Here is a 26,708-nt window from a genome sequence, read left to right on the forward strand (position 1 = left end):
AATTTATTAAATTCAGATAGAATAAATCTCAATAGAGAAGAATTCTGAATGTTTTAGAAATGTATTTTACAGTTACTTGGGAAATAACGCCTATACCTACTTAAAATGTACATATTCTGACAACCCAGCATCATGCAAGTGTTTTAACAACCTAGTATCATACAAGCTTTTTATTTTCCTACCTTCCCATAACAGTTCCTTGAAAATATCCTTTATTAAAGCAAGAATCTGATAATGCCCATTTGTGAATTCCCTAACAATCTTTCTTACAACGACAAATTCACCAAGGTGCTAGCAATTTCTCACCCAGTGTCCTGAGTGACAGTTGAATATTTTATCTTCTCTATATTTCTCCAACTGTGAATTCAGGATCTCTTGTATAGACTGTGTATACCATAACAGGCTTTCTTTATGGACTCTGCCTTTTTTTTTTTCCTACTATGTACCTAATCTTGCAAGTGTACCAATATAAGAAATAAGTACTTGAGATAACTCTGTTAGCAGACATTTTATAATATCTAACATTTTGAGGTTACACTCTTCTTTTTCTTTTTAACATTCATTAAGTCCCTACAGTAGGCCAAGCACTGTCTGTGCTAGGCATTTTCTCATTATAGAAATACTGGACCCTCCATAGATGGATAGGACTACCTCCAAGAAGCACATTCAATTAACATTAAATAAATATTTATTGTGGGCCTCCTGTGGGTTGGGACAAGTCCCATAATGTGAAGTTCCTGAAGGAACATGCCCTCTAAAATTACTACAATGAAGGTTATGTATAGAATTTTATCTAAACACTGTGTTTACTTTGGAAATGTAATAAAATGGAGTAAGAAAATCTATAAACATTCAAAGAAAATAGGGAAAAAAGCTCTCCATTGAAGACCTTTTGACATATTTCCTGTTTTCTCTATCTTGTAAATTACCTAGGGACAGTTTCTCATTAGCTAGGACTTCTCATCATTAATGTCAATGCTTCTTGCAAAGATTTGAAATAAAGATACAAGTGCAAGAATTTTTAGGTGCATTTTACATTAAGTAAGTAAATAACTTATAATAAAAATAACATATACTGGATAATTGGCAAATTTAAAATGATTTCATTATTGTATGTGGCACATTATTCCCCCCCCCCCTTTATTTTTAAAACAGTATCCTATCTGAGGGGTGCCTGACTGGCTCCAGTTGGTACAGCATGCAACTCTTGATCACAGGGTCGTGAGTTCAAGCCCCACATTGGACATACAGCTTACTTAAAAAAAGAGAGAGAGAGACAAAACAGTGTCTTATCTGAGATTTTATGGGCAGAATTACTTACTGAAGGAAAGTAGAGAAATCCAAGCAGGCAGAAGGGTATCAGAACTACCAGTTAGAATGACAAGGAGCAGCTGCCTGAACTACAATTCTCAATCTCTCTCTCTCTCTCTCTCTCATCCACACACAATCAGTGGTAAGGACTATTCTCCGGACAAAATACTTGGGATGGGAGAGAAAAATATTTATGTCTAAAGTGAAGGAAGAATATGGACTTTCATTTGGGGCCCTTTGTCTACCAGACCCTAGAGAATACACATAACTCTTTTTTTTTTTTTAAGATTTATTTATTTATTTATTTATTTATTTATTTATTTATTGGAGAGAGAGTGAGTAGATGTGCATGTGCATGGAGAGGAGTAGACAGGGAGAGACAGGGACAAGCAGACTCCACGCTCAGCATGGAGCCCAGTGCCGGGCTCCATTTCACCATCCTGAGATCATGACCTGAGATGAAATCAAGAGTCAGACAGTTAACTAACTGAGCCACCAAGACACCCCAAGAGTACATGAATTTTTTGATTAAAGTTTGAAATCTGAGCTATTCCACACATGAACTTAGACTGAAATGTACAATGGCTGCATTGTGAGTTCCAACACAGGTATATACAAAAATGTTACTCTTTATGTTGACAAATACTATACAGTAAGTACCATATAATTATTTGATATCTGATCTTGTCAGTTTTCATAGGGCATTAACATTTTTGTCTTTCAATCTCCAATAACATAACTCAAAAAATCCTCAAAAGATAACTGACTCAATAAAATGTACTTCATATATATACAAAATCCATTTATGAAACATATTTCATGTCTCACCTTCTCTCTCTGGAGTGAGTTTTTGTCTAAGAAGATGGTTTACAATGGCACTCATGCTGATAAAGCACTGGTGGCCCAGAGTGTCCCAGTTCATACTGCTCAGGATGTTTATTGCCTCATAGATCTCATCACAGTGAATGTATTGGAATATGATGTCTGTCAGGCCCAGCTGTCCTCGTGTGAAGATACCTGTCACAAAAAAAGTAAAACCAAGTGGTTCTTTTAAAAATAAAAGGTAGACTAACAAAAACAGAGTTAACATTTCCACAAAGGAAAAAAAAAACAGTAATCATTTCTTGCATAAGTGCTAGAAATGTGGGATTGACAAGGTCAATAGTGATTCTGTCGTTAAATCTTCATTTTGAATACCAGCTACCAACCAACTCCATCTATCTTATGCCTATCATTCAGCATTAATTAATTTGTACTCAACATAATCAAACCGCTTACACTAAAAATGAATAAACATGAGAAGAATGTTTAGGCAGACCACAATAGATAACTCTATTTTCCCCATCAGTTGTTTAGGCCTCTGTTGTATTCATTTAAAGACAGGTTTTTGATGTGAACATAATTCTTACTGACCAGCTTCATCAGTTCTAAGTTGTTTCTAGTTGTCAGGCCCACATAGTTTGGAGTGGGTGTGGGTAGGTACAAATACCCATGACAAATATGACTATATAAATACTTTTAAGTCTGTTTTTATTCATGGGTACTCTCAATTGATAGTTTTTTCATAGATACCACATACCAATTTATCTTAAATTGGCATTTAAAACCTATTCTTTTCTATTGAAGTAAGAAATGATCAGTATTAATCCCGCTAGTGATGCCCTTCACAACTAATATTTACTTTGAGATATTCTTGGTATAATATAAACACATTTGTTTATCCTTCTAAAATGAAAGAAAATCCCCTTCTAATCTTAGAGGAGCAAGACTACAAAAAAAAAAAAAGTGGGCACTCTGTTCTAATTTTATTTGATCATTTTTTATATGTGCTTGATTGCATTTGAAACTAACAATTTCTGTGCAATTAAATGACAGTAAGTATTAGAGCTTCTGAGCAGCATTTTTTTTTTTTAGTCTTTCAAAAATGGCTGGCTATAAAATCCTTTTTCTTCAGCCAATGTTTACTGATTAGAGTGGGTCTATAAAAACTTTTCAGTACAAATAATCATAGAGCTAAATGAGAAAAATGTATGTGAAATTATTTGTAAGCTATAAAGTATATAAAAATTACTGCAATTCTTTTTATTACTATCATCATCATCATTTAACTGAAAGAGTTATAGGTTTAGGATTTTAAAAAATATATTAGTTCATAAGAAATATGCTAAAATTCTTCATATTAAGTTCAAGTCACATCAAAATGAGAATTTGTGCTATATCTGACAGGACTTAACTTGATAGGGAATCTGGGGAATTGCCCTGACTGTACTAAGCAATAAAACCTCACTATTCTTTTTGTGTTGGTAGAATCAATGAATGGTACTATCCAAAAGCCTTCATGAGCCTGCAGTCAAGCACTGGAAGCTCTCATAAATCAGGGTGGTTCCTTGGCAGTAGATATTAATGTGTAGGAACTTTACAGGAAACCAAAAATATCTGAAATCTGTTGACTCCATCTATACCCTAAGCAATACTTCCAGCAAGAAAAGGAACTGATCTGTCAAGAAAAAACACTAAAATATAATCATAATCAAATTGTTTAAAAGGTGATAAAGAGAAAATCTTAAAAAGTAGCCAAAGAAAAGAACACACATACAAAGGTAAGAAAAATTGCAAACTTTGCTTCTGAAATCATGCAAACCAAAAGACAACAGCAAGACTTTTAAAAATGCGAAATAAAAATGAATTACACTAAAGTTCTATAACTTCATAATAAAGAGCTGAAAATTCATGATGAATTGTAACAATCTTAAATGTACCTAATAACAGAGTTCTGAAATAATAAAGCAAAGAGTGATAGAGCTAAAAGAAAAACTCAAAATCACAATTATAATTGGAGATTTCAGCATTTCTCTCTCACTAATTGAGAGAACAGGTAAACAAAACAAGCAAAAATAGAAAATACTTGAAAAACACTATCAATGAATTCGACCTGATATTTATAAAATATTTCACCTAACAACAGCAAAATACACATTCTTTTTACATGTACACAGAATATCAACCAAGATGGGGCATACTCAGGGTGATAAAACAAGCCTCAATAAATTTAACTGCTTTGAAATTATACAGAGTAGGTTCTCTGACCACAACAGAATTAAATTCTATATCAGTACAGAAAGATGTCTGGAAAATCTCCAAACATTTAGTAATTAATCAACATTCTTTTTTTTTAAAAAAAACTATGATTTAGGGGTGCCTGGGTGGCTCAGTTGGTTAAGAGTCTGACTTCGGCTCAGGTCTCAGGTCATGATCTCAGGGTCCTGGGATGGAGCCCCACACTGGGTTCCCTGCTTGGCAGGAAGTCTGCTTGTCCCCTTCTCTCCCCTTCTGCCCCTCCCTCTACTTGTACTCTCTCTGTCTCTCTTTCTTGGATAAATAAATAAAATCTTAAATAAATAAGTAAACAAACAATGATTTAAAGAAGAAATTACAGGGGCACCTGGCTGGCTTAGTCAATAGAGCATATAACTCAATCTCAGGGTCATGAGTTTCAGCCGCATGTTAGGAGTAGAGACTACTAAAAAATAAATAAAAGTAGAGAAGAAACCACAAAGTAAATTTAAAAATGTTTTGAAATGAATAAAAATAAAAATATAACACTGAAATTTGTGAAATGTAGCTATAGCAGTACTTAGAGGGAAATTTCTAGCTTTAAAATGTTTTAATTAGAAAAGAAGAAAGATCTAAAATCAACAATCCAAGCTTCCACATTAAGAACCTATGGAAAGAAGAGCAAATTATACCTAAAGTAAATAGAAGGATGGAAATGATAAAAATAAGAAATAGAAAATAAAGAATAGCCAAGAAATCAACAGCTGGTTCTTCGAAATGATCAGTAAAATTGACCAACATCTGCCTAAATTGATAAAAAAAAAAAAAAGAGAGAGCAGACACAACTTACCACAATCAAGAATAAAGACTACAGAGCTACAAACATTAAAAAATAATAGTGATTAATATGAATAACTTTATATAAATAAATATAATCTAAATGAAATTGATTCCTTGAAAGATCCAAATTCTCAAAGCTCTTTCAAGAAGGAATAAATAAGTTGAGTCTGTGTTATTTAAATTTGAATTCATAAAGAACCTTTATGCACATACACACACACACACACACACACACACACAAAACCTGCATGCCCAGATGCCTTCATTGGTGAATTCTCTCAAACATCAAAAGAAGTAATATCCACTCTACACAATTCAAAATATAGGAAGAGGGAGCACTTGTCAATTCATTTCATGATGTTACCATTACACACTGATATCAAAAATGACAGTGACATCACAGGAAAAGAAAAATAAAACTACAGACCAATATCTCCCATAAACAGATACAAAAATCCTTAACAAAATATTAGCAAGTCCAGCAATATATTAAAAAGATCATATATCATGAACAAAAGAGATTTATCCCACAAATGCAAGGCCACTGAAACATCTGGAAACTAATCAATATGATTCACCATATGACCAGAAAAAACATATAAGCATTTCAAATGATGCAAAAAAAGCACCTGAAAAATTCAATATCCACTCAAGATAATGTATCTCAGCCAACTAGGAATGGAAGGGGACTTCTTCAACCTAATAACATAATACTTATAGTGAAAAAACTAAATGCTTTCTACCTAAAATCAGAAACAAGGATGTCCTCTCTTGCCACTTCTATTTACTGCTATACTGGAGATCCTAGCTACTATAATTAGGGAAGAAACCAAAATAAAAGGCATACAGGTTAAATAAGATGTAAAACTGTTTTTAATTGCCATTGTCACAGTCATCACAGAAAGTCCTAAAGAATCTACAAAAACATTACAACTAAGAAATGAGTTTAACAGAGTTTTGGGATACATGATCAATATTTTAAATTTTTATTTCTATATAATCCTAATGAACAATTAAAATTATAATTAAAAATACTATACAGTGTTTTAGTGTATAGTGTAAATATACAGTAGCACACAAAACCATGAACAAAATATGTATAAGATCTTTACATTTAAAACTAAAAAAGAGAAATTGTAAAAGATCTGAATAAATACAGAGAGATACTGTGTTCGTAGATTGAGAGACTCAATATTGTTAAAATGTCATTCCACCCCAAATTGAACTATAGATTCAACATAATCCCAATTAAAATCGCAAGTGTTTTTATGAAACTGACAAGTTCATTTTAAAATATACATAGAAATTCAAAGGATCTAGAGTAGCCAAAACAATTTTGAAAAAGAACAAAGTTGGACAACAGTACTTGACTTCAAGATTTACTGTAAAACTACAGTAATTAAGACAGTGCGGTACTCACTTAAGTATAGACATACAGATTAGTGGAAGAGAATAGAGTCTGTTCATAGAAACATACACATATGGTCAAGGCAATTCAATGGAGAAAGGCAGTCTTTCCAACAACTGGGTCTGGGACAAATGAATATTCATATTTAAAAATTAATTTCAACCCATGCCTCATGCCATATACAATAAATTTACTTGAAACAGACCATAAACCTAATTGTAAGAGCTAAAACCATAAAACCTCTGTAAGATAACAGGGTTAGACAAACACTTCATACAGTGCATGAAAAACACAAGTCATAAAGAAATTTAAGAATTGAATTTCATTAAAATGAAAAACTTCTGGACTCGAAACACACTATTAAGTAAATGAAAAGGTAATAACAAGCTCGAAGAAAGTATTCATAATATTAGTATCTTACAAAGAACTCGTATTCAGAATATATAAAAACTCTTACAACTCAATAACAAACAATCCAACCAAATTTGGGCAAAAGATTTGAAGACATACTTCATCAGAGAAGATACGTGGAAATAAGCACATAAAAAGATGCTCAACTCCAACAGTCATCAGGGAAATGCAAAATAACACCATTACAAACCCATTAGAATGCCCCAAATTAAAAAGACTATTAATGTTAAGTGTTAGGATATAGAGCAACTAAAACTCCAAAATAGACAGGTTCTTCTTCAGTTAAACATACACTTAGCCTATGGCCCAGCCATTCTACTCCTATGTTTTTCCCAAGAGAAATTAAAATATACGATGCTATAAAGACGTGTACACGAAAGTACTGACATTTTTATTGATATTAGCTTAAATCTGGAAACAAATGTCCACCAACATGTGGAACAATATACAAATTGTGGTTTATCTATACAGTGGAATACTACTCAGTAATGTAATGGAAAATTTACAGATGCTGAGTGAAAGTAGTAAGAAATTTAAAAAATACCTACTTTGAGTCCTTTTCTATGAAATTTAGAAAAAGCAAATCTAATCAGTAATGACAGAAAACAGGCCAGCGCTCTTGAGCTTTGAGGGAGATGGGGAATGGTTGCAAAGAAGTTTGAAAGAATTTTTTGGTAATGGAAATGTTCTATATCTTGAATGTGGTGGTAATCATGAGAGTATATACACTGGTTAAAACTCATTAAACTGTACATTTGGAACGGGTACATTTTATGTAAATTATACCCCAATAAACTTGATTTAAAAATCCATCATCACTCTAGTTTAAAGAAAGCAGAATGCTATCTGGAATAACAGTCCATTTCAAATGATATGAGATCCAATTTTAAGATGAGTAGCCATCTAATAAATTATCTGACATTTCTTTCCAGTGATAAATTACCCCCAATTACCACTTGGGTAAAGTGTAATATTTCAATAGCTCATCATAAATGACTCTTCTGAAGAAAACATACTTTTTACAAAAATACTAAGAGAAAAATCATACTACTTGCTTTTTAGACAGACTGACACACACACACACACACACACATATGCACACATACATTTTGCCTTTGATTTTCAAAATCCTATGAGAGGGAAGAGGTTAGCTTTAATTATTTCTTGCTTGATAAAATCACTGGATCATTTAACCTTTTCCCAACTTTGCAGGCTCTAGTCAGAGCACTCCAGAGGCACTCCAGGTGGATGGAATACTATCAAAACCACCATGGGAAGGTGTGAGAGCACATGCCGTGGATGGGGAGCTATGCTCCGGCAAAAATGGCTGGGAAGATGAAGCCTGACAGGCAGAAGAGGGCTTATCAACCACTGAAGGATTTCAGGCTGGAGAATCCATGACCAAATCTGCAGTTAGATCACTCTGGTGGCAGTTCAGGGGATTAATTGTGGGGTGGGATGAGAAGATTACAGAGAGAAAGCTACTACTTGATTACTGCTTGAAATCAGGGAAGGTCAAGATTAAGGTCATGACAGCAAGGCTGACAAGAGATGTTTCTGACAGTACTTACAAGGTAGAACTGATAGGACTTGGTCACTGGATATGGCATTAGTGGATAGGGAAGATTCTAGGATGATTTCTGACTTGGGATTCTATCTGAATAATCATACCATCTACCAAAATGGAGAATATAAGAGAAGAAACAGGTTTAGGGAGAAAGAAAATTAGGAATAAATTCTCAATCTGTATAAAACAGGAGGAGAGCTAAAAATGGAACCTTAGGGAGCCTCAATATATTCATGAGTATGCAGAAGAGCATGAAAAAGTAATGCCAAGGTGTATCCCTGGTTATAGAGGGCAGTATGATGAGAATTCTGTTACAGCAGAAGTGGTCAGCAAGCATCAAATGCTGAAAAGTCATCAAGTAACATTATTTAAAAAAATATATGTATCAAGTAGGAAGTCTCTGGTGACCTTTCCAAGAGCAGTTCCAGGAGGACACTAAAGATCCAAGCCAGAACTTGGTACTGTGAGGAATGAATGGGAAGTGAAGAAGCAGAGAAAGTCAGTGTTCACTATTATTTCAGTGAGTATGGCTATGAAAAAAAGAAGGTGAGCATGTGATTAGTAACAGAGGAGAAACAATTTTAAGGAAGAGATGTTTGTTTTATGGTGTGGCTTGGGCCTATATCTACTGGCATAGCAAGATTCATGGGGGGAGTGGGGAGGATGATAAAGTAAAGGGATCCACAGGAATGTAGTGGGATCCTGAAACTAGTGGTGGAACTAGTCCTAGATAAGAAGAAGGGCTCCTTTTCCACTGAAATGAGAAGGAAAGATTTATGTTCCTGATGAGATTTATGTTCCCGATAAGTGGTTGGTTAGGGGGGTGGGTAGGTGGTGAGGAGCAGATAAACTTAACAAAGTGCCAATTAAAAGGTAAGACTCTCTGTTGAGAGGGCAGGGAGCTGATCATGTGAGTTTAAAGAGAGCAGTGAAAGTTGAAAAAGTACTGATGAGAATGGAAAAGCTTTAATATCTCTGTAATATAATTAGGGACTCCTCTTCTGAAAATTAACCTCAGTCTACATATGTGGAAATATGGGACAATGATTGCCAAAGAAATCTGATTACATTTTACTTTATATAAAACAGTACTTCTTGGCTTCCACGTGGGAAGATGGTACTTCTAGCTCCCTCCTGAGGAAGACATGCTCTTCAAATTCTTCTAACAGTAGCGATGGTCTTTTAATCCCCAAAATATATGTGTGATGATTATAAGGATTTAGAGTGGAAGTTCTAACCTTGGAACAAAGTTTTCCTTCAACATTACACTGACCTATTCTAAAAGTCAAACTCCAAAAATCTTAGCATATTGGCACCAGCCACTGCCACGTTTACATATGACAGCATTCTATTTTAAACTATGATCTATGTCAGCTTCTTAAATTGTAAGCTACACCTTGCATATCAAATTTTCCAAAGGCTTGCATAACAAGCTTATGAAAAAATCTCATAAATGCTCCCTAGTGGAGAAACTGCACATGCAACTACCTGTTTATATATGCAGTAACTTGAATTATACATGAAAATTCCACATGGATGCCCAGAATCAGCACTGTGTTAATTCAAGAAGTATATTAAAATTTTTGGATGTATTTAGTAGCAGAACCTAAGAAAAATCTGTTCTTTAAACAGGGTTTTCTTTAAAAAAAAAAAAAAAAGATCTGTTAGTTGGAATCTACTGTTTGAAGGAATCGACTCTTCCTAGAAAAAATAAATGATCTGTAATAAATATTAACCTTATAATACATTTTTAAAATTCTGGGAAACTCCATATTTAGATCTTTTAAAGAGTCTATAAGTCTGTAAAATTTCCCCTATCCCATAAAACTTAAGAGTCATATTGAAAATAAAATTTAAATGATAAATGTCAGTTGCAGAAGTTATCACCTTTTCATTTGAATGCTTGACTTCTATTGGATAATTCTCTTCCAAGAGACCTTCTTGGGAAAAAGAGGTGACAGCCAACTCATTGCCTAATTGATTTAGGAACAGTGCCCAGGGAGACAGTCCAATTAAGTTTACAAGCTGGCAATTAGCAGGAAGCCCTCTAAATCCCTACACTGAGAGCCTGTTTACTTTAGTAAGAAGGCAAATGTGCTAGAGATAGGAAGAGAAAGCTGTGCTTTTTGCAAAGCTGTTGTGAGTAGGCCCACAAGGGAGGGCTGAAGAAAAGCTAGGTATATGTGGGCAGACAGCCTTTTGTTTGACAGGTAACTGGGTAATTTAGAGGGAGAGAGAGAGAGAGAGTGTGTGTGTGTGCGCGCACGCACGCGTGTGAGTGTGTGTTTTAACAGACATGCAAAACATCTAACATCCACTTTAATGAGTGTTGTGTATGGAGACATACAACTGTTAAACATGTAGCCAGGCAAAGTAGAACTGGATTATCTTACAATAAATGAGATTCCAAACATTTTTTTCTTGGACGACATGAACATTATAAATAGATTTAGTTGTATTTTTATTATGTGGAAAGAATATAGCCCTCACATTATATCCATTATATCTTTCAGGTTAATCAAGTAATTTTCAACTAGATTTATTTCATGGGTTCAATTTCAGAGGTAGATACATTACAAAAAAAGTAAACTGACAGCTATTTAACAAATACTACAATGTCTTTAAAAACTTTGTATCACAGAAACAAATCATGTAATGGGTTTAAAAATATATTTACTTTTCTATGTTTTCAAGTTGCAATAATATGCATTAATTAAAATCTAGTTTTTAAACCTAAGTGAGGTTCTCTCAAGAATGTTAAGTTATATATACTAAACTACCTAAAGAATATTATAGGACATAGCTGGTAAGGTAAAACTGCAAAAGACAAATAAATCATACTAATACAATCTTTTAAAGTTTCCTGGTTGAGGGGCGCCTGCTGGCTCAGTCAGTAGAGCATACAACCCTTCATCTCCAGGTTGTAAATTCAAGCCCCAAGCTGGGTGCAGAGATTACTTAAAGATAAAAATCTTTAAATCTAAGAAAAAAAAAAATAAGTTTCCTGGTTGAAATGGGCTACATTAATACATGATTTTCATTATATTGAAAAATCTTTTTCAATATTTTTATCTAAAAGGAAACAAAAAAAGTTATACAGGGGCGCCTGGGTGGCACAGCGGTTAGGCGTCTGCCTTCGGCTCAGGGCGTGATCCCGGCGTTATGGGTTCGAGCCCCACATCAGGCTCCTCTGCTATGAGCCTGCTTCTTCCTCTCCCACTCCCCCTGCTTGTGTTTCCCTCTCTCACTGGCTGTCTCTATCTCTGTCAAATAAATAAATAAAATCTTTAAAAAAAAAAAAAAAAGTTATACAACTCTCTGTCCAAATTCTCCAAACATTTGCTTTCTCTTCTTTTAAAATATTTGTCTTACATTCCAATCTGGGAAGCAGTGGATACCTATTATCTAAAATAACAGAAAATAGAAAAAAGTATTTTATTCCTACAACACGGAACTTTTTTTTTTTCAAGATTTTTATTTATTTGAGAGAGAGAGCACAAGACAGCACAAGTGGTGGAGAGAGAGAAGCAGGCTGCCCATTGAGCAGGGAGCCTGATGTGGGGCTCGATCCCAGGACCCAGATCATGACCTGAGCCAAAGGCAGCTGCTTAACCAACTGAGCCACCCAGGTGCCCCAACACAGAACTTCTAAAGTACTTCTAAAATATTCACATATGTATTTATTTTGGAAAGTATCAGATATAGAAGTTTAAGCTTTTTATGCATCACAATGGACAATTAGTGCAATTTCCAAATTCTTCACTATCTAATGTTCCTTAACATTTAGAAAGTCATCCATAAAATTTTCTTAAAGAAACTATATGAGGGCACCTGGCTGGCTCAGTTGGTAGAGCACATGACTCTTGACCTCAGAGTTGTGAGTTCAAGCCCCAGATTGGGCACAGAGATCACTTAAAAAAAAAAACAACAACAAAACTACGAATTGTTTGAAAGGCAAGCCTACTTGTGGGATAACATAGAAAACCTCCATATCTAGAATCGTTTTATTCTCTTAATCATAACATCACCATCATAAACATTTGAATTTACTTACTCACCAACTTCTTTGACTTACCAAGTTTAAACAAAAGTGCACCCAAAGGTCCTCTGTCAAATCTGAGGAAGAGGAGATCATAGATGTCCCCAGATTCTGGCTTCTGAGAAACCACCTGAGGAGCTATCCACTGCATCTGAACAAGACTGCCAGAAATGTCAAAGAATTTACGGAACTGCAGGGTCTCCCTGGGTGAGCGGTCTTCGGCCAGGAGCTGGATGTTAATAGGGGATAAAGCCATATCAAAAATCTGTAGCTCCCCTTGGTTGCTGCCAACTAGTAGAATGGCGCCACTTGGGTGGCAGCTTATTAATGAAGGCAAAAGTTCAGCCTGGGTTAAGACAGTGACTCTACGGTAAGTTTCATAAAGAATAACTGAAGAATCTTCACAGCCCAGAATCAGTTTATCTTCAGTAACATTCCTGCAGCAGCTGATGGCCTTTGATCTCAGTGGTATTCTGGTTACTGATATACACTGGATTTTGTTCCGAACGCATTCATAGATGCAGCTGTCAGCCACGGGCTCTTTGTCTACACTGACAGAGTGCTCCACTGTCAACACCTGATAAGGCTCTTTGGTGCCAAAGCGAACATCCAGTGGATCCCATTCTGTGCGGACAGAACTCAGAACCTGTAATAAATGTATCAGGTATGTTCACATAAACCTTGGTTTTTCTTCAGCAGTCACACATAGGCCTGCATAGGAATCCAGCATCCTACTGAAGACCATCAATAATCACCCTGAACATCAGCAACATGTATGTATGGGCCATATATATTTGTGTATGTGTTATATTTCTCTCACAAAGAACATATATAAATATATAGAGCACATAGAGCACAGTCGAAGAAATTATAAGATTTTAACATTAACACATTGTTTTTGAAAGTCTGTAAATAGCTTAGAGACAAATATGTTCAATATATAAAAATTAATAAGGTGGCCTTTTACTAAGATAATATGGTTAGCAGAATATCTAAAAACATCTGAAGTCTAATTTTTAAAGAATGAATAAAGGACTTTAAACAATTTAGCTAATCTCATTCCCACCCACTACCCTTCCCAATTCTGAAATGTGTGGTAAATTACTTACCAGAATTCTTCTAATTAGTACGGTAGGGTAGGCAAAGGAAAACACTAGGACCCTGTTAACAGTCTTTTAGAAATATTTTACTATCAGAAAAGATCTGAAAGTTGTTAAGTAGATAAATGACCAAGAGAAAGAAATGTTATATAATAATATAATGCACTGGTTTTAAAACAACAACAACAAATTAAGACCTGATAAGTAATATGATTTGTTAACACTGATGAAGTAAAATTTTTAAATCATCTTTATTATAGAAAGAAAAGGCTGTAAGGAACACATGGGCAGAAGAATAAAGAAATAAAACAACAGGCCATTCACTTTATTGTTATGTAAATGTGGGAGGCCAAGAACCTGGAGAGTATTATTAAAGAGGAGATTTTCTTTTTTTTTTTTTTTTAAGATTTTATTTATTTATTTGACAGAGAAGAGAGACAGCCAGCGAGAGAGGGAACACAAGCAGGGGGAGTGGGAGAGGAAGAAGCAGGTTCCTAGCAGAGGAGCCTGATACGGGGCTCAATGCCAGAACGCTGGGATCACGCCCCGAGCTGAAGGCAGACACTTAACGACTGCACCACCCAGGCGCCCCAAAGAGGAGAGTTTCTAACACTTAGTCAAAAAAACTTTAAAATCAGATGTAGAAACATTAAAACGCATGTTTCTACACACGTAACAAAATTTTAGAACTATATACATACACACTCAAAAGTGTAAGTAAAGTATGATATTCAACTAAGTTCTGTATCAGAGTTAATAGTATTGTACCAAGGTCATTTTTCTGGATTTAACAATGAACTACAGTAATGTAAGATACTATCACTGGGGCGAATTGGGGGAAAAGTCCAGGGAATTTGCTTTTAGCAATTTTAGCAGTTTTTTGAGAGTGAAACCATTTCAAAATTTAAAGTTTTATTTTATTTTTTTAAGCAAAAATAGCTACGTTACATCGTGCTTAGGGATAGGAAGGGGGTACTGATAGAATTAAAAAAAAATCCATCCTATACGTCATCACCTATTAATCTTCCTAAAGTAAATGTTTTCACTCTCACTCTCCTATTCAAACCCTACTAATGAATTAAATTTATATTCCCCTGCTTAGAATGCAAAATCCTGTAGGACCCATATCCAATTCCTTACCTCCCTCTCACTCTCTTTCCTGCTCTTGTTTTTCTTTTTTGTCTAATAAATAAATGAATATGAGCTATGTGCCAGGTACTGGTCCTAGGTCCTGGGGATACAGCATTTAAGTCCTCAGTCCCAGAGAATGTGCACTCTAATGGCTTAACACAAGGCAACAATTCACAAGCAAACATACATAGGATGCTAGTGACCCTATATTTGTACTTCCTGAGTATTGAGAAAAATAAAACAAAGTAGGGGGAATTGGGAGTGACAGGAGTGAGACAGGGCAATATAGAGAAGTCAGGACAGGTCTCTCAGATAAGGGTGACCTGAAAGAAGTAAAGGGTGAGCCACATAGCTGTCTGGGAGAAGAGAATTTCCGGCAGAGGAAACAAACAGCCTGATCAAGGGAAAGAGCTAGAGAAGAAGGAGGAAGGAAGAAAGTAGTGGAAATTGGGGGAAGAGAACAGATTATGCAGTAGCTTGTAGGCCATTTTAGGGACTTTGTCTTTTTCCCTAAATGAGATGAGAAGCCATAAGCAAAGAAGGGACATGATCTAACTTGCAAATTCTAGTGTTATCTTCTCCAGTCTCCCCTCATTACTCTACTCTAAATTCAAATTCAAATCTGCCCTGCATTTTTACGGCTCTATAACTTGTTAAATTAATTTAACAAGGAGAGCATTAGACTTAGGTGGCTCTAATGCCACGGTGGCCTACATGAGCAAAACCAAAGTCAAAGCCTGTAAATGCCTCAATGTTACAAAATCAAAATGCTAAGGATACCAAGCACAAAGAGCCAACTAGGATTTAAGCTATAGCCAATCGAACAATTTCCCTTTCTTAGCTTCTGCGCTTTCTCTATATAAGCTTATTCCCTGATTCCTATCAGCAGAGTTCCTAACCAATTCCAGTTTGTCGCTGCCCAACTAGAATAAATTTTTGCTCAAATAAACTCTTAAAATTTTACAACTTCACTCATGTCCTTTGCCAGAAATCCACCCAGATACTCCATTTTTCCTATCAATCATATTCACCCTTGAAGAACTAGAACAAATGCTATTCCAGTTTCTGGATTCTTTCCAGCTGGCTGCCATCCTTTCTCTCTTTGATCGCACCTCCTCTGTACCCTCGTCCCCACTCTAACTTAGCCAATGACTTGCTTGGGACATTCAGCCTTTTATTTACTTCTAATATTTGGACAAACATCTTCCTTTTTACTGTAAGCTTAAAAAAAACCTGTCTCATCTATTTTACACTTCTTTTATGTGTCTTATGTAGCAGCTAGCCAAAAGCTATGCAGGTAGTGTGTATGCAATAAATTTTTAAAACTATGAATTAAATACACACAGACAATATAATGCTGGTTGAAATACCATTCTTCCAGAAGGCTTCAAGTTTTGTAAAGGAAGCCTCTGGGCAGAAAACTGAAAGCCCAACTGACTCTAAATAGTGCCTGTACTCATACAGAGACAGGCCAAAAGGAAGAGCCTAGGCAGACGGCAGTCTTGCTATATTACAAATTAGGCTCAAGGTCTAGGGAGAAGGGTCGCAGGCTTCTTGATTTCCAAGAGTTTACGTCAATCCAATAGGCTCTGTAGTTTCAACAAGAGAAAAGGCAAGTACGATATCACGATTTATAAGAAATCTATATATATGATTATTCAGATAATCAAACTTTATTTCTCATATTTTATTCATCTTCTACAGTTCCTGGCTCACAGGTCCCAAAACTCTTGGAAATTCCTAAGTGCTGAGAGTGAAAAAAGTATCCTATGGTAAGTTAGTGAGGTGACTTTTGTAAAGTACCTAAAGGTGGGGGTTGGTTGTCAAGGGTTGTAAAGCATGTGTTCAGAAGGTTGAACTTTTCAGTCCCATCCCCAGACCTCCTGGAGGGAGGAGGGGCTGGAGGATGAGTCAATCAACAATGGCTAATGATTTAATTACTCATGCCTATGTAATGAAACCAAAAGAGTGGGATTTGGAGAGTTTTAAGTTTGGTGAATATATAGAGATACCATGAGCGGAAGCCTATAGAGGGCATGGAGGCTCTGAGCCCTTTCCCCATACTTTGCTCTATACATCTAGCTGTTCTTGAGTTATGTCCTCTTATAATAAACCGGTGATCTACATGTTTCCCTGAGTTCTCTGAGCCGCTCTGACAAATGAATCAAACCCAAAGAGGGGTCAGAGGAATCTCTAATTTGCAGCCAGCCAGTCAGAAGTCCAGGTTGTTACTTCAGACTGGCAGCTGAAGTCCAAGGAGGAGGCTGTGGGAACCTCCAATTTGTAGCTGGTAAGTCAGAAGCACAGGTATCAACCAGGGCTTGTGAATGGCATTTAAAGTGGGGGCGCAGTCTTCTAGCTAGGACTGAGCCCTTAACCTGCAGGATCTCCAGGTACATAGTATTAGAAACAATACCCTGCTGGTATCCAAGAATTGTTGTTGGTATGGGGGGGACCCCCCCACCCCATCATTAGAATTGGTACCAGAAACAATTCCACTGTCAATCTCAGATAACTCTAAACCACTAGCCAAGGTCAGAGGATCACCTGCTATCTTCCCCACTAAATAGCTCAAGTTCACTTAAGAAAAGAAAATGTCTTACATGGCATAAAGATACCATAAAAGTTTAAAGATTAAGAGAGGGTCCAGGACAGCAGAGGAATAGGAGACCTTAGTTTCCTATGGTCCCAGGAATTCAGCTAGATACTATCAAATCATTCTGAACACCTGCAAACCCAACCGGAGACCTAAGAACAACTGCAACTCTACAAATAGAAAAGCGACCACTTTCTGCAAGATAGGAGGTGCAGAGAAGTGAATCCAAAGCGATATATGGGAAGATAAATCGCAGGGGGAGGGAGCTTCCAGAAGCCAGCTACTGGAAAGTGCTATAGCAGCACAGCACAAAATCAGAACTTCTAGAAGTCTGTCCCAGTGAGGGATGTCCCTGCCTGAAAGATACTCAGGAAATAGGCATCCAAGTCCAGGAGGCACAGAGAACCCCTGTCAAAATGAATAAAACTAGGTCAACACCCCGACATATAATAGTGAAACTTGCAAATCTCAGAGACAAAGAGAAAATCCTGAAAGCAGCTCAGGACAAGAGGTCTGTAACCTATAAGGGTAGAAACATTAGATTGGTAGCAGACCTATCCACAGAAAACTGGCAGGCCAGAAAGTACTGGCATGATATATTCAGGATGCTAAATGAGAAAAATATGCAGCCAGTCATGATCCCAGGGTTCTGGGATTGAGTCCCACATCTCGCTTCCTGCCAGTGGGGAGTCTGGTTCTACCTCTGCCTCCCCCCACCCACCACTTATGCACTCTCTCTCGAAAAAACAAATACATACATACATACATAAACTAAAAAATAAGAAAATGTACAGCCAAGAATACTTTATCCAGCTAGGATGTCATTCAAAATAGGAGGAGAGATAAAAAGCTTCCAGAACAAACAGAAACTAACTAAAAGATTCTGTGATCACTAAACACGCCCTACAAGAAATATTAAAAGGGATCCTTTAAGTGAACAGAGAGCCCAGAAAGGAATAGACACCATATACAAAAACTGGGACTTTACAGGTAATACAATGGCACTAAATCCCTATCTGTCAATAGTTACTCTGAGTGTAAATGGGCTAAATGCCCCAATCAAAAGATACAGGGTATCAGATTGGATAAAAAAGCAAGACCTATTAACACACTGACTGCAAGAGACTCATTTTAGACCCAAAGACACCTCCAGTTGAAAGTGAGGGGGTAGAAAACCATTTATCATGCTAATGGACACCAAAAGAAAGCAACCCTTATATCAGACAAAAAAGATTTTAAACTGAGGACTGTAATAAGAGATGAAAAAGGCAACTATACCATAATTAAAGGTTCTATCCAACAAGAAGAGCTAAAGATTTAAATATTTATGCCCCTAACACAGGAGCAGGCAATTATATAAGCCAATTAATAACAAAATTAGGGAAACATTTAATAATAATACAATAATAGTAGGGGACTTTAACACCCCACTCACTGCAATGGACAGATCATCTAAGCAGAACATCAACAAGGAAACAAGGGCTTAGAAAGACACACTGGACCAGATGGACTTCACAGATATATTCAGAACATTCCATCCTAAAGCAATAGAATACACATTCTTCTCCAGTGCACATGGAACATTCTCCATAGTAGATCACATACTGGGTCACAAATCAGGTCTCAACTGGACCCAAGAGACTGGGATCATTCCCTGCATATTTTCAGACCACAATGCTTTGAAACTTGAACTCAATCACATGAGAAAATCTGGAAAGAACTAAAAAATATGGAGGCCAAAGAGCATCCTACTAAAGAATGAATGGGTCAATCAAGAAATTAAAGAAGAATGAAAAAACATTCATGGAAACAAATGAAAAGGAAAACACAACTGTTCAAAATCTTTGGGATGCAGCAAAAGCAGTCCTGAGAGGGAAGGATATAGCTATACACCCTTTCTCCGGAAACAAGAAAGGTCTCAAATACACAAGCTAACCTTACACCTAAAGGAGCTGGAGAAAGAACAACAAATAAAGCCTAAACCCAGCAGGAGAAGAGAATTAATAAAGATTAGAGCAGAAATCAATGAACTCAAAAGCAAAAGAATGGTAGAACATATCAACAAAATTAGGAGCTGGTTATTTGAAAGAATTGATAAGATTGATAAACCTCTAGCCAGACTTATCAAAAAGAAAAGACAAAGGACCCCAATTAATAAAATCATGAATGAAAGAGGAGAGATCACAACCAATACGGAAGAAAAGCAAACAATTATAAGAACATATTATGAGCAACTTATATGCCAACAAATTAGGCCAGAAATGGATGCATTCCTAGAGATGTATAAACGACCCAAACTGAAACAGGAAGAAATAGAAAGACCCATACCAGCAAGGAAACTGAAGCAGTAATCAAAAATCTCCCAAAAACAAGAGTCCAAGGCCAGATCGCTTCCGGGGGCATTCTACCAAACATTTAAAGAAGAATCTATACCTATTCTGCTGAAGCTGTTTCAAAAATTAGAAATGGAAGGAAAACTTCCAAACTCTTTCTATGAAGCCAGCATTTCCTCAATCCCAAAACCAGACAAAGACCCCCACCAAAAAGGAGAATTAAAACCAATATCCCTGATGAACATGGATGCAAAAATTCTCGCCAAGATACTAGCCAATAGGCTCCAACAGTACATTAAAAGGATTATGCACCACGACCAAATGGGATTTATTCCTGGGCTGCAAGGGTGGTTCAACATCCATAAATTAATCAATGTGATACACTACATAAATAGAAGACAAGAACCATATGATCCTCTCAGTAGATGTAGAAAAAGCATTTGACAAAGTACAGCATCCTTTCTTGATTAAAACTCTTCACAGTGTGGGGACAGAGGGAACGCACCTTAATATCATAATAACCATATATGAAAAGCCCACAGCAAATATCATTCTCAACGGGGAAAAAAATGAGAACTTTTCCCCTGAGGTCAGGAAGACAGCAGGGATGTCCATTATCATCACTGCTGTTCAACATAGTATTAGAAGTCCTAGCCTCAGCAATTTGACAAGAAAAGGAAATAAAAGGTATCCAAATTGGCAAAGAAGAAGTCACTCTCACTCTTTCCAGAAGACATGATACTCTATGCGGAAAACCCAAAAGAGTCCACCCCAAAATTGCTAGAACTCATACAGGAATTCATCAAAGTGGCAGGATATAAAATCAACACACAGAAATCAATTGCGTTTCTATATACTAACAGCAAAAGAAAGAGAAATTAAGGAGCCAATCCCATTTACAATTGAACCAAAAACCAAATATCAAAAACTAGGAATAAACGTAACCAAAGAGGCAAAGAATCTGTGCTCAGAAAACCATAGAACACTCATAAAAGAAACAGAAGACAGAAAGAAATGGCAAAACATTCCATGCTCATGGATTGGAAGAACAAATATTGTTCTAATATCTATACTACCTAGAGCAACCTACACATTCAATGCAATCCCTATCAAAATACCATCGATCTTTTTTCACAGAGCTGGAAAAAATAATTCTCAAATTTCTATGGAACCAGAAAGACCCTGAATAGCCAAAGGAAAGTTGAAAAAGAAATCCAGAGCTGGTGACATCACAATTCAGGACTTCAAGCTCTATTACAAAGCTATAATCATCAAGACACTATGGTACTGGCACAAAAACAAACACGTAGATCAAAGGAACAGAATAAAGAACCCAGAAATGGACCTTCAACTCAATGGTCAACTGATCTTCAACAAAGCAGGAAAGAATAACCCATGGAAAAAAGACAGTCTCGTCAATAAATGGTGCTGGGAAAATTGGACACCCACATGCAGAAGAATGAAACTGGGCCATTTTCTTACACCATACACAAATATAGACTCAAAATGGATGAAAGACCTAAATGTGAGACAGGAATCCATCAAAATCCTAGAGGAGAACACAGGCAGTAACCTCTTTAACCTCGGCTGCAGCAACTTCTGGCTAGACATGTCTCCAAAGGCAAGGGATCCAAATGCAAAAATGAACTATTGGGACTTTATCAAAATAAAAAGCTTTTGCATCGCAAAGGAAACAGTCGACAAAACCAAAAGACAACCGAGAGAATGGGAGAAGATACTTGCAAACGTCTTAATCAGATAAAGGGCTAGTGTCCAAAATCTATAAAGAACTTACCAAACTGAACACCCAAAGAACAAATAATCCAATGAAGAAATGGGCAGAAGACCTGAACAGACATTTCTCCAGAGAAGACATACAACTGTCCAACAGACACATGAAAAAATGCTCCACATCACTTGACATAAGGGAAATACAAATCAAAACCACAATGAGATACCACCTCATACTGGTCAGAATGGCTAAAATTAATAAGTCAGGAAATGACAGATGTTGGTGAGGATGCAGAGAAAGGGGAACCCTCTTACACTGTTGGTGGGTATGCAAGCTCTAGTGCAGCCATTACGGAAAACAGTGTGCAGGTTCCTCAAAAAGTTGAAAATGGAGCTACACTATGACCCAGCAATTGAACTAGTAGGTACCTACCCCAAAGATACAAATGTAGTGAGCTGAAGGGGCACCTGCACTCCAATGTTTATAGCAGCAATGTCCACAATAGCTAAACTATGGAAAGAGCCCAGATGTCCATGGACAGATGAATGGATAAAGAATATGTGGTATATATACATACACACACACACACAGACACACAATGGAATACTACTCAGCCATCAAAAAATTGAAATCTTGCCATTTGCAACAACATGGATGGAACTAGAGGGTATCATGGTAAGCGACATAAGTCAATCAGAGAAAGACAATTATCATATGATCTCACTCATATGTGGAATTTAAGAAATAAAACAGGATCACAGGGTAAGAGAGAAAAAAATAAAACAAGACAAAAGCAGAGAGGGAGACAAAGCATTATAGACTCTTAACCACAGGAAACAAACTGAGGGTTGCTGGAAGGGAAGGGGGTGGGAAGATGGGGTAACTGGGTGATGGACATTAAGGAGGGCATGTGATGTAATGAGCATTGGGTACTGTATAAGAGTGATGAATCACTGACCTCTATCGCTGGAACCAATAACACATTATATGTTAGTTGAATTTAAATAAGAAAAATCTAAAAAAATAAATAAAAAATAAAAAGAAAAAAATAAAGATTAGAAATCACTTGAGTGTGCGTAACTTTCAAAAGAATAATCCTACCAAAAATAATAAGAAGAAAATAGGGTACTATGTCAACCACTTTTCATACATTGTTTTATTTAATCTTTTTAATACCCCAAAGTTTGGTATTATAATCTATGTTCTAGAGATAAGGAAAATGAGGGTCACACAGATGGATTAAGATGTCTGTGATTCCAGTGTTAGTAAGTGATAGAACTGTAGTTTCAAATCCAGATCTGTCTGACTGGAAAAACCAAGGTCTCTACAAGACGCACTGTTTTGCGAGCATAGGGAATTAGTAAGTTTCCATGAAGGTCCCAGCTTTTCCTCAATGTGATCACAGGGCATGAATGTGAAGAACCACAGGGCATTAGGAAACTCAAGTTAGTGAAAGGATCCTCACAGAGCAGAGGAGTGAGAATTAGGTGAAGGCACTGAAGAGACAAATTGTGCAAATGTCAATGGAGCCTATAACCTGGGGATGAAAAAGAGACTTGTCTGATGATCTGGGCAACTTTACTTGACATGACTGAGGAAGTTTGGAAGGCAAGGGTCTTAATAAACTGAATTCTTTTAAAGATGCTTCATTCTTGTATTGATTGAGTTGTAATGAAAACAGTGTAAATGTAAAAACATCCCTAAATGAACCAAACACTAACTAAACTATTTCCTCACCACAAAAATTATACAAACACAAACATCATTGCCAGTTTTTGCATTTGTTTGTACAGAAGAAGATAAAAAGGAAAACTTTACGTTTCTTCTATGATGTTACATGAAATCTTTTTGAAAATAGTATTATGTCATGAACAGAAAGGGTCCAGTTTATATGACGTTTAAAATAGAGTAAGATGACAGCATTAAAATCCAAAATATCTGTAGGCTTAAAAGTATTTGACATAGTTAGGTTCAGAATTTAATTCTAAGTTGGACTTGACCCTGTACAACAGCCATGGAGCAACACCACATAGCAGAAGCAGCACATAACAGCGCTGACTCCTTGTTTTGGTGATAGAGAGCTCTGGAGTCTGGGGCAAGATAACCTCTTGGAACTGTGGTTTTCTCATCTGTAAGATGTGGATTTTTTCACCTGTGCTGCAGGATTGCTGTATGATTTAAAAATAACATACCTAATATGCAGAGGACAGAGGAGACCACAGTAAATAGTGGCTATCCTTGTTGTTCCTGAAGAGAAAGTCTTGGAGTTTTTCACAAGAATAGCAGATAAAAAGAATGAGAGACACTGATTCTAAATAAATTCCAAACTTGGTAATTTAGAATTCATGGCTGACACAAAGTTTGAAATTATAAATGTGGAAGATAATTTTAAACATAGGAAAGATGTAACCTAGAAGTTAACATTAAAGTAATTTCATTTATTTATGATATTTAATGCTGTGCTTGGCATACAGTAGTAGCTCAATAAACACGACTGACTGAATATATTTTAAATAAGATATACAATGTTCATATTTAATTCCAGGATTTTAAATTCATTTAAAATCATAATTATATGATATTTAAAGATAGCCAATATTATCAGAATAAAAGAAACATTTCAGTCCATGAAAATAAGAAATCTGTACATATAGATACTGTCACGATAAAGTTATCATGTACTGTTACAAACAAGAAACAGTAATAAGTACTAGTGACTTAAGTATATCTACACAGAGAAATGTTTATAAATAATTTGACTGACATGGCACAAAACCTTATGGCAAAACTTTAGGTCAATCAGGAATACTGCTATGATACTTGCATGTTACCCAATGTGATATTAATATTTTTAATTGATAGGAAAAGTGGACTGAGATTCCAGTTAGAATTCTGAAGCAAGACGTTTTGTTTATAAGAAGTAGAAAGAAACAGGTAATCACCAATAAAAATGGACTCAATTCAGCTAAAATAAAGCAATGAGATGCAGGAGAAGAAAATTCAGTCATTCAGTTTTTCTACAAAAATGCTAATGTGATGGACCAAGATTCTGAAAATGAAGTGTTATACCTGCATTTTCAGCAACCTTTTAAAGTTATTAATATATACCCTATTGACTGAAGAGCTATATGTGTCAATACATTTTCTAACTCTGTTAGCATGCTCTGTTAGCAGATCATTTGCAAATAAGAAGTTGAAAACTTCTTCAAATGTAATTATGCAGTTACTACAAAATACCAAGAGAAAAGAGACTTTTTAAAATCCAAACTTGCATATACTAAGACATCTCTCATATTTATGCAGCTAGTTTTTCCTCCCCAAATGAACTTAGTTCGAAGTACTAGTCAGGAGATAATCAGGCCAAGATATAATGCTAAGATAAAGAAATTATAAAATGTGGTGTATAGTGACGGGAGAAATGTTAAGTGACAATGCCCTTAAGAAAAAAAGCACAAAGGAGGAAAAAAACAGAGAACCTTGGCTGGTGATATGCATGTAAGCTAGCAAGATTAAGTTGAAGTCTACTATGACCTTCCATAAGGCATGTTTAATGCTATCCTCTACAAACTTCATGATCAAGAATTCCTTTCTCTCATTGAGTTCTTGGCCTTTTTTTCTTTTTATGGAGGTCTAATTGACATAAAACATTATATTACTTTCAGGTGTCCAACAATGATTCAATATTTGTATATACTGCAAAATGATCATTACAGTAAGTCTCATTAATATCCATCACCATACATAGTTACAAAGTTTTGTCTTGTGATAAGTACTTTTAAGATTGACTCTCTTAGCAACCTTGAGTTCTTGGTCTTAATCCTATCTTCAGGCAGTCCCCAGATTAGGTGAATTCTGAAATCTAATAACTTTTAAAGATTCTTAAAATATATCTGCCAAGTTTCAGGAACTTATCAGAATTCCAGTGGGAATGGCTGTGGTAAAGAACATGATGAAAAGTTTTAATACAAGCATAATGAAGAGGCAAACAATAAGATGGGGAAGAACAGTATAGATAATTAAGGGATGAAAAAATGAAGACTTTTATAATGTGTGGTGACGGGCTCAAAGTCTGGAAATCTCTAAAAAAAGATCTCTGCTTTAATTCTAAGGTAATAGGAAGGTACAAAGAAAAGCACAGAAACACAGGCTAAAGGCTATGCCATGTTCCAAGTGGCCAATTAAGAGAGATTGTGACACCAGACAAGAGGTAGATGACCATGGCTCAATGTTTTATTTTTTGTTGTTTGCTTTCAGTTTTTTTTGTTTTTTAAAGAAAACTGTGTGATAAGGAAAGAAATGGTATAAGAATTCAAGCTAAGAAAAAGAATTCAAGCTAAGAAAGAGCAGAAAAGATAAAGAAGAATCTTAAAGGTCTTGGAATTTCCCAATTTTAAGGATAAACAAGCTGGTAGTTTCCTTCCTAAAGTGAATTGTTTCAGTCAAGTTTAAATCAGTCAGCTTTAAGGTTGAAACTTGTTGAAAAACACACACTGAGATGATTTCAGTTTTATTCTTAAAAAAGCTAAATTTGAAAAAAGTAGACAGAACTGATTCAAAAGTCATCAAAAAAGGAATGAGATAGGCTGGTGATGGGTAGTAAGGAGGGCACGTATTGCATGGTGCACTGGGTGTTATACGCAACTAATGAATCATCGAAACTTTACATTAAATCAATCAATCAATCAATCAATCAATCAAAGGAACAGTACAGAGAAGGACGAGCATAAGCAGTCAATATGAGTGACGCCCTGTCTGGAAGATATTTTAAAATTAAGAAAGCACAGAAATCAGAAAAGCAATACAGTGAGCTGGAGATAGGCTCAAGATTGTCATGTTTCATGTTTCGCTGTAGAGGGTTGGTTCAAACTTAGTGTTGATCAGGGCACCTGGCTGACTCAGTCAGTAGGGCGTGCAACTTTTGATCTCAGGGTCGTTAGTTCGAGCCCCGTTGGGCAGAGAGCTTTTAAAAACTGTTTAAATATGACCATGAATATAGTACCCCTGATTCTGGCAAACTGGTGATGGCGGCACTGTAGTTTTGAATCTCTCTAAATCTCCACGTGAAAGAAAACAGTTCAACTAAATAGAAAAACCAAAAACTCATGGGTGACTAGATGAGGATTAAAAGAGAGAGAACATTATATGTAATGACTTCATGCTCCAACAATCTAAATAAAGTACAACTA

At 36.0% G+C, this 26,708-nt stretch overlaps 1 protein-coding gene across 1 annotated transcript in view; it reads right to left on the reverse strand.

Annotated features, from left to right (window-relative positions):
* The window catches only part of WDPCP (WD repeat containing planar cell polarity effector), a 353,246-nt gene that overhangs the window by 177,743 nt on the left and 148,795 nt on the right, over positions 1-26,708 (reverse strand). The window contains exons 11-12 of the mRNA XM_034657274.1: positions 12,667-13,276; positions 2,140-2,328 (exon numbers count right to left, since the gene is read on the reverse strand). Of these exons, the coding sequence (XP_034513165.1) occupies positions 2,140-2,328; positions 12,667-13,276 (799 nt within the window). The remainder of the gene's footprint in view (positions 1-2,139; positions 2,329-12,666; positions 13,277-26,708) is intronic.

Source organism: Ailuropoda melanoleuca, chromosome 4, assembly GCF_002007445.2.
Source record: "Ailuropoda melanoleuca isolate Jingjing chromosome 4, ASM200744v2, whole genome shotgun sequence".
Classification (NCBI taxonomy): domain Eukaryota; kingdom Metazoa; phylum Chordata; class Mammalia; order Carnivora; family Ursidae; genus Ailuropoda; species Ailuropoda melanoleuca.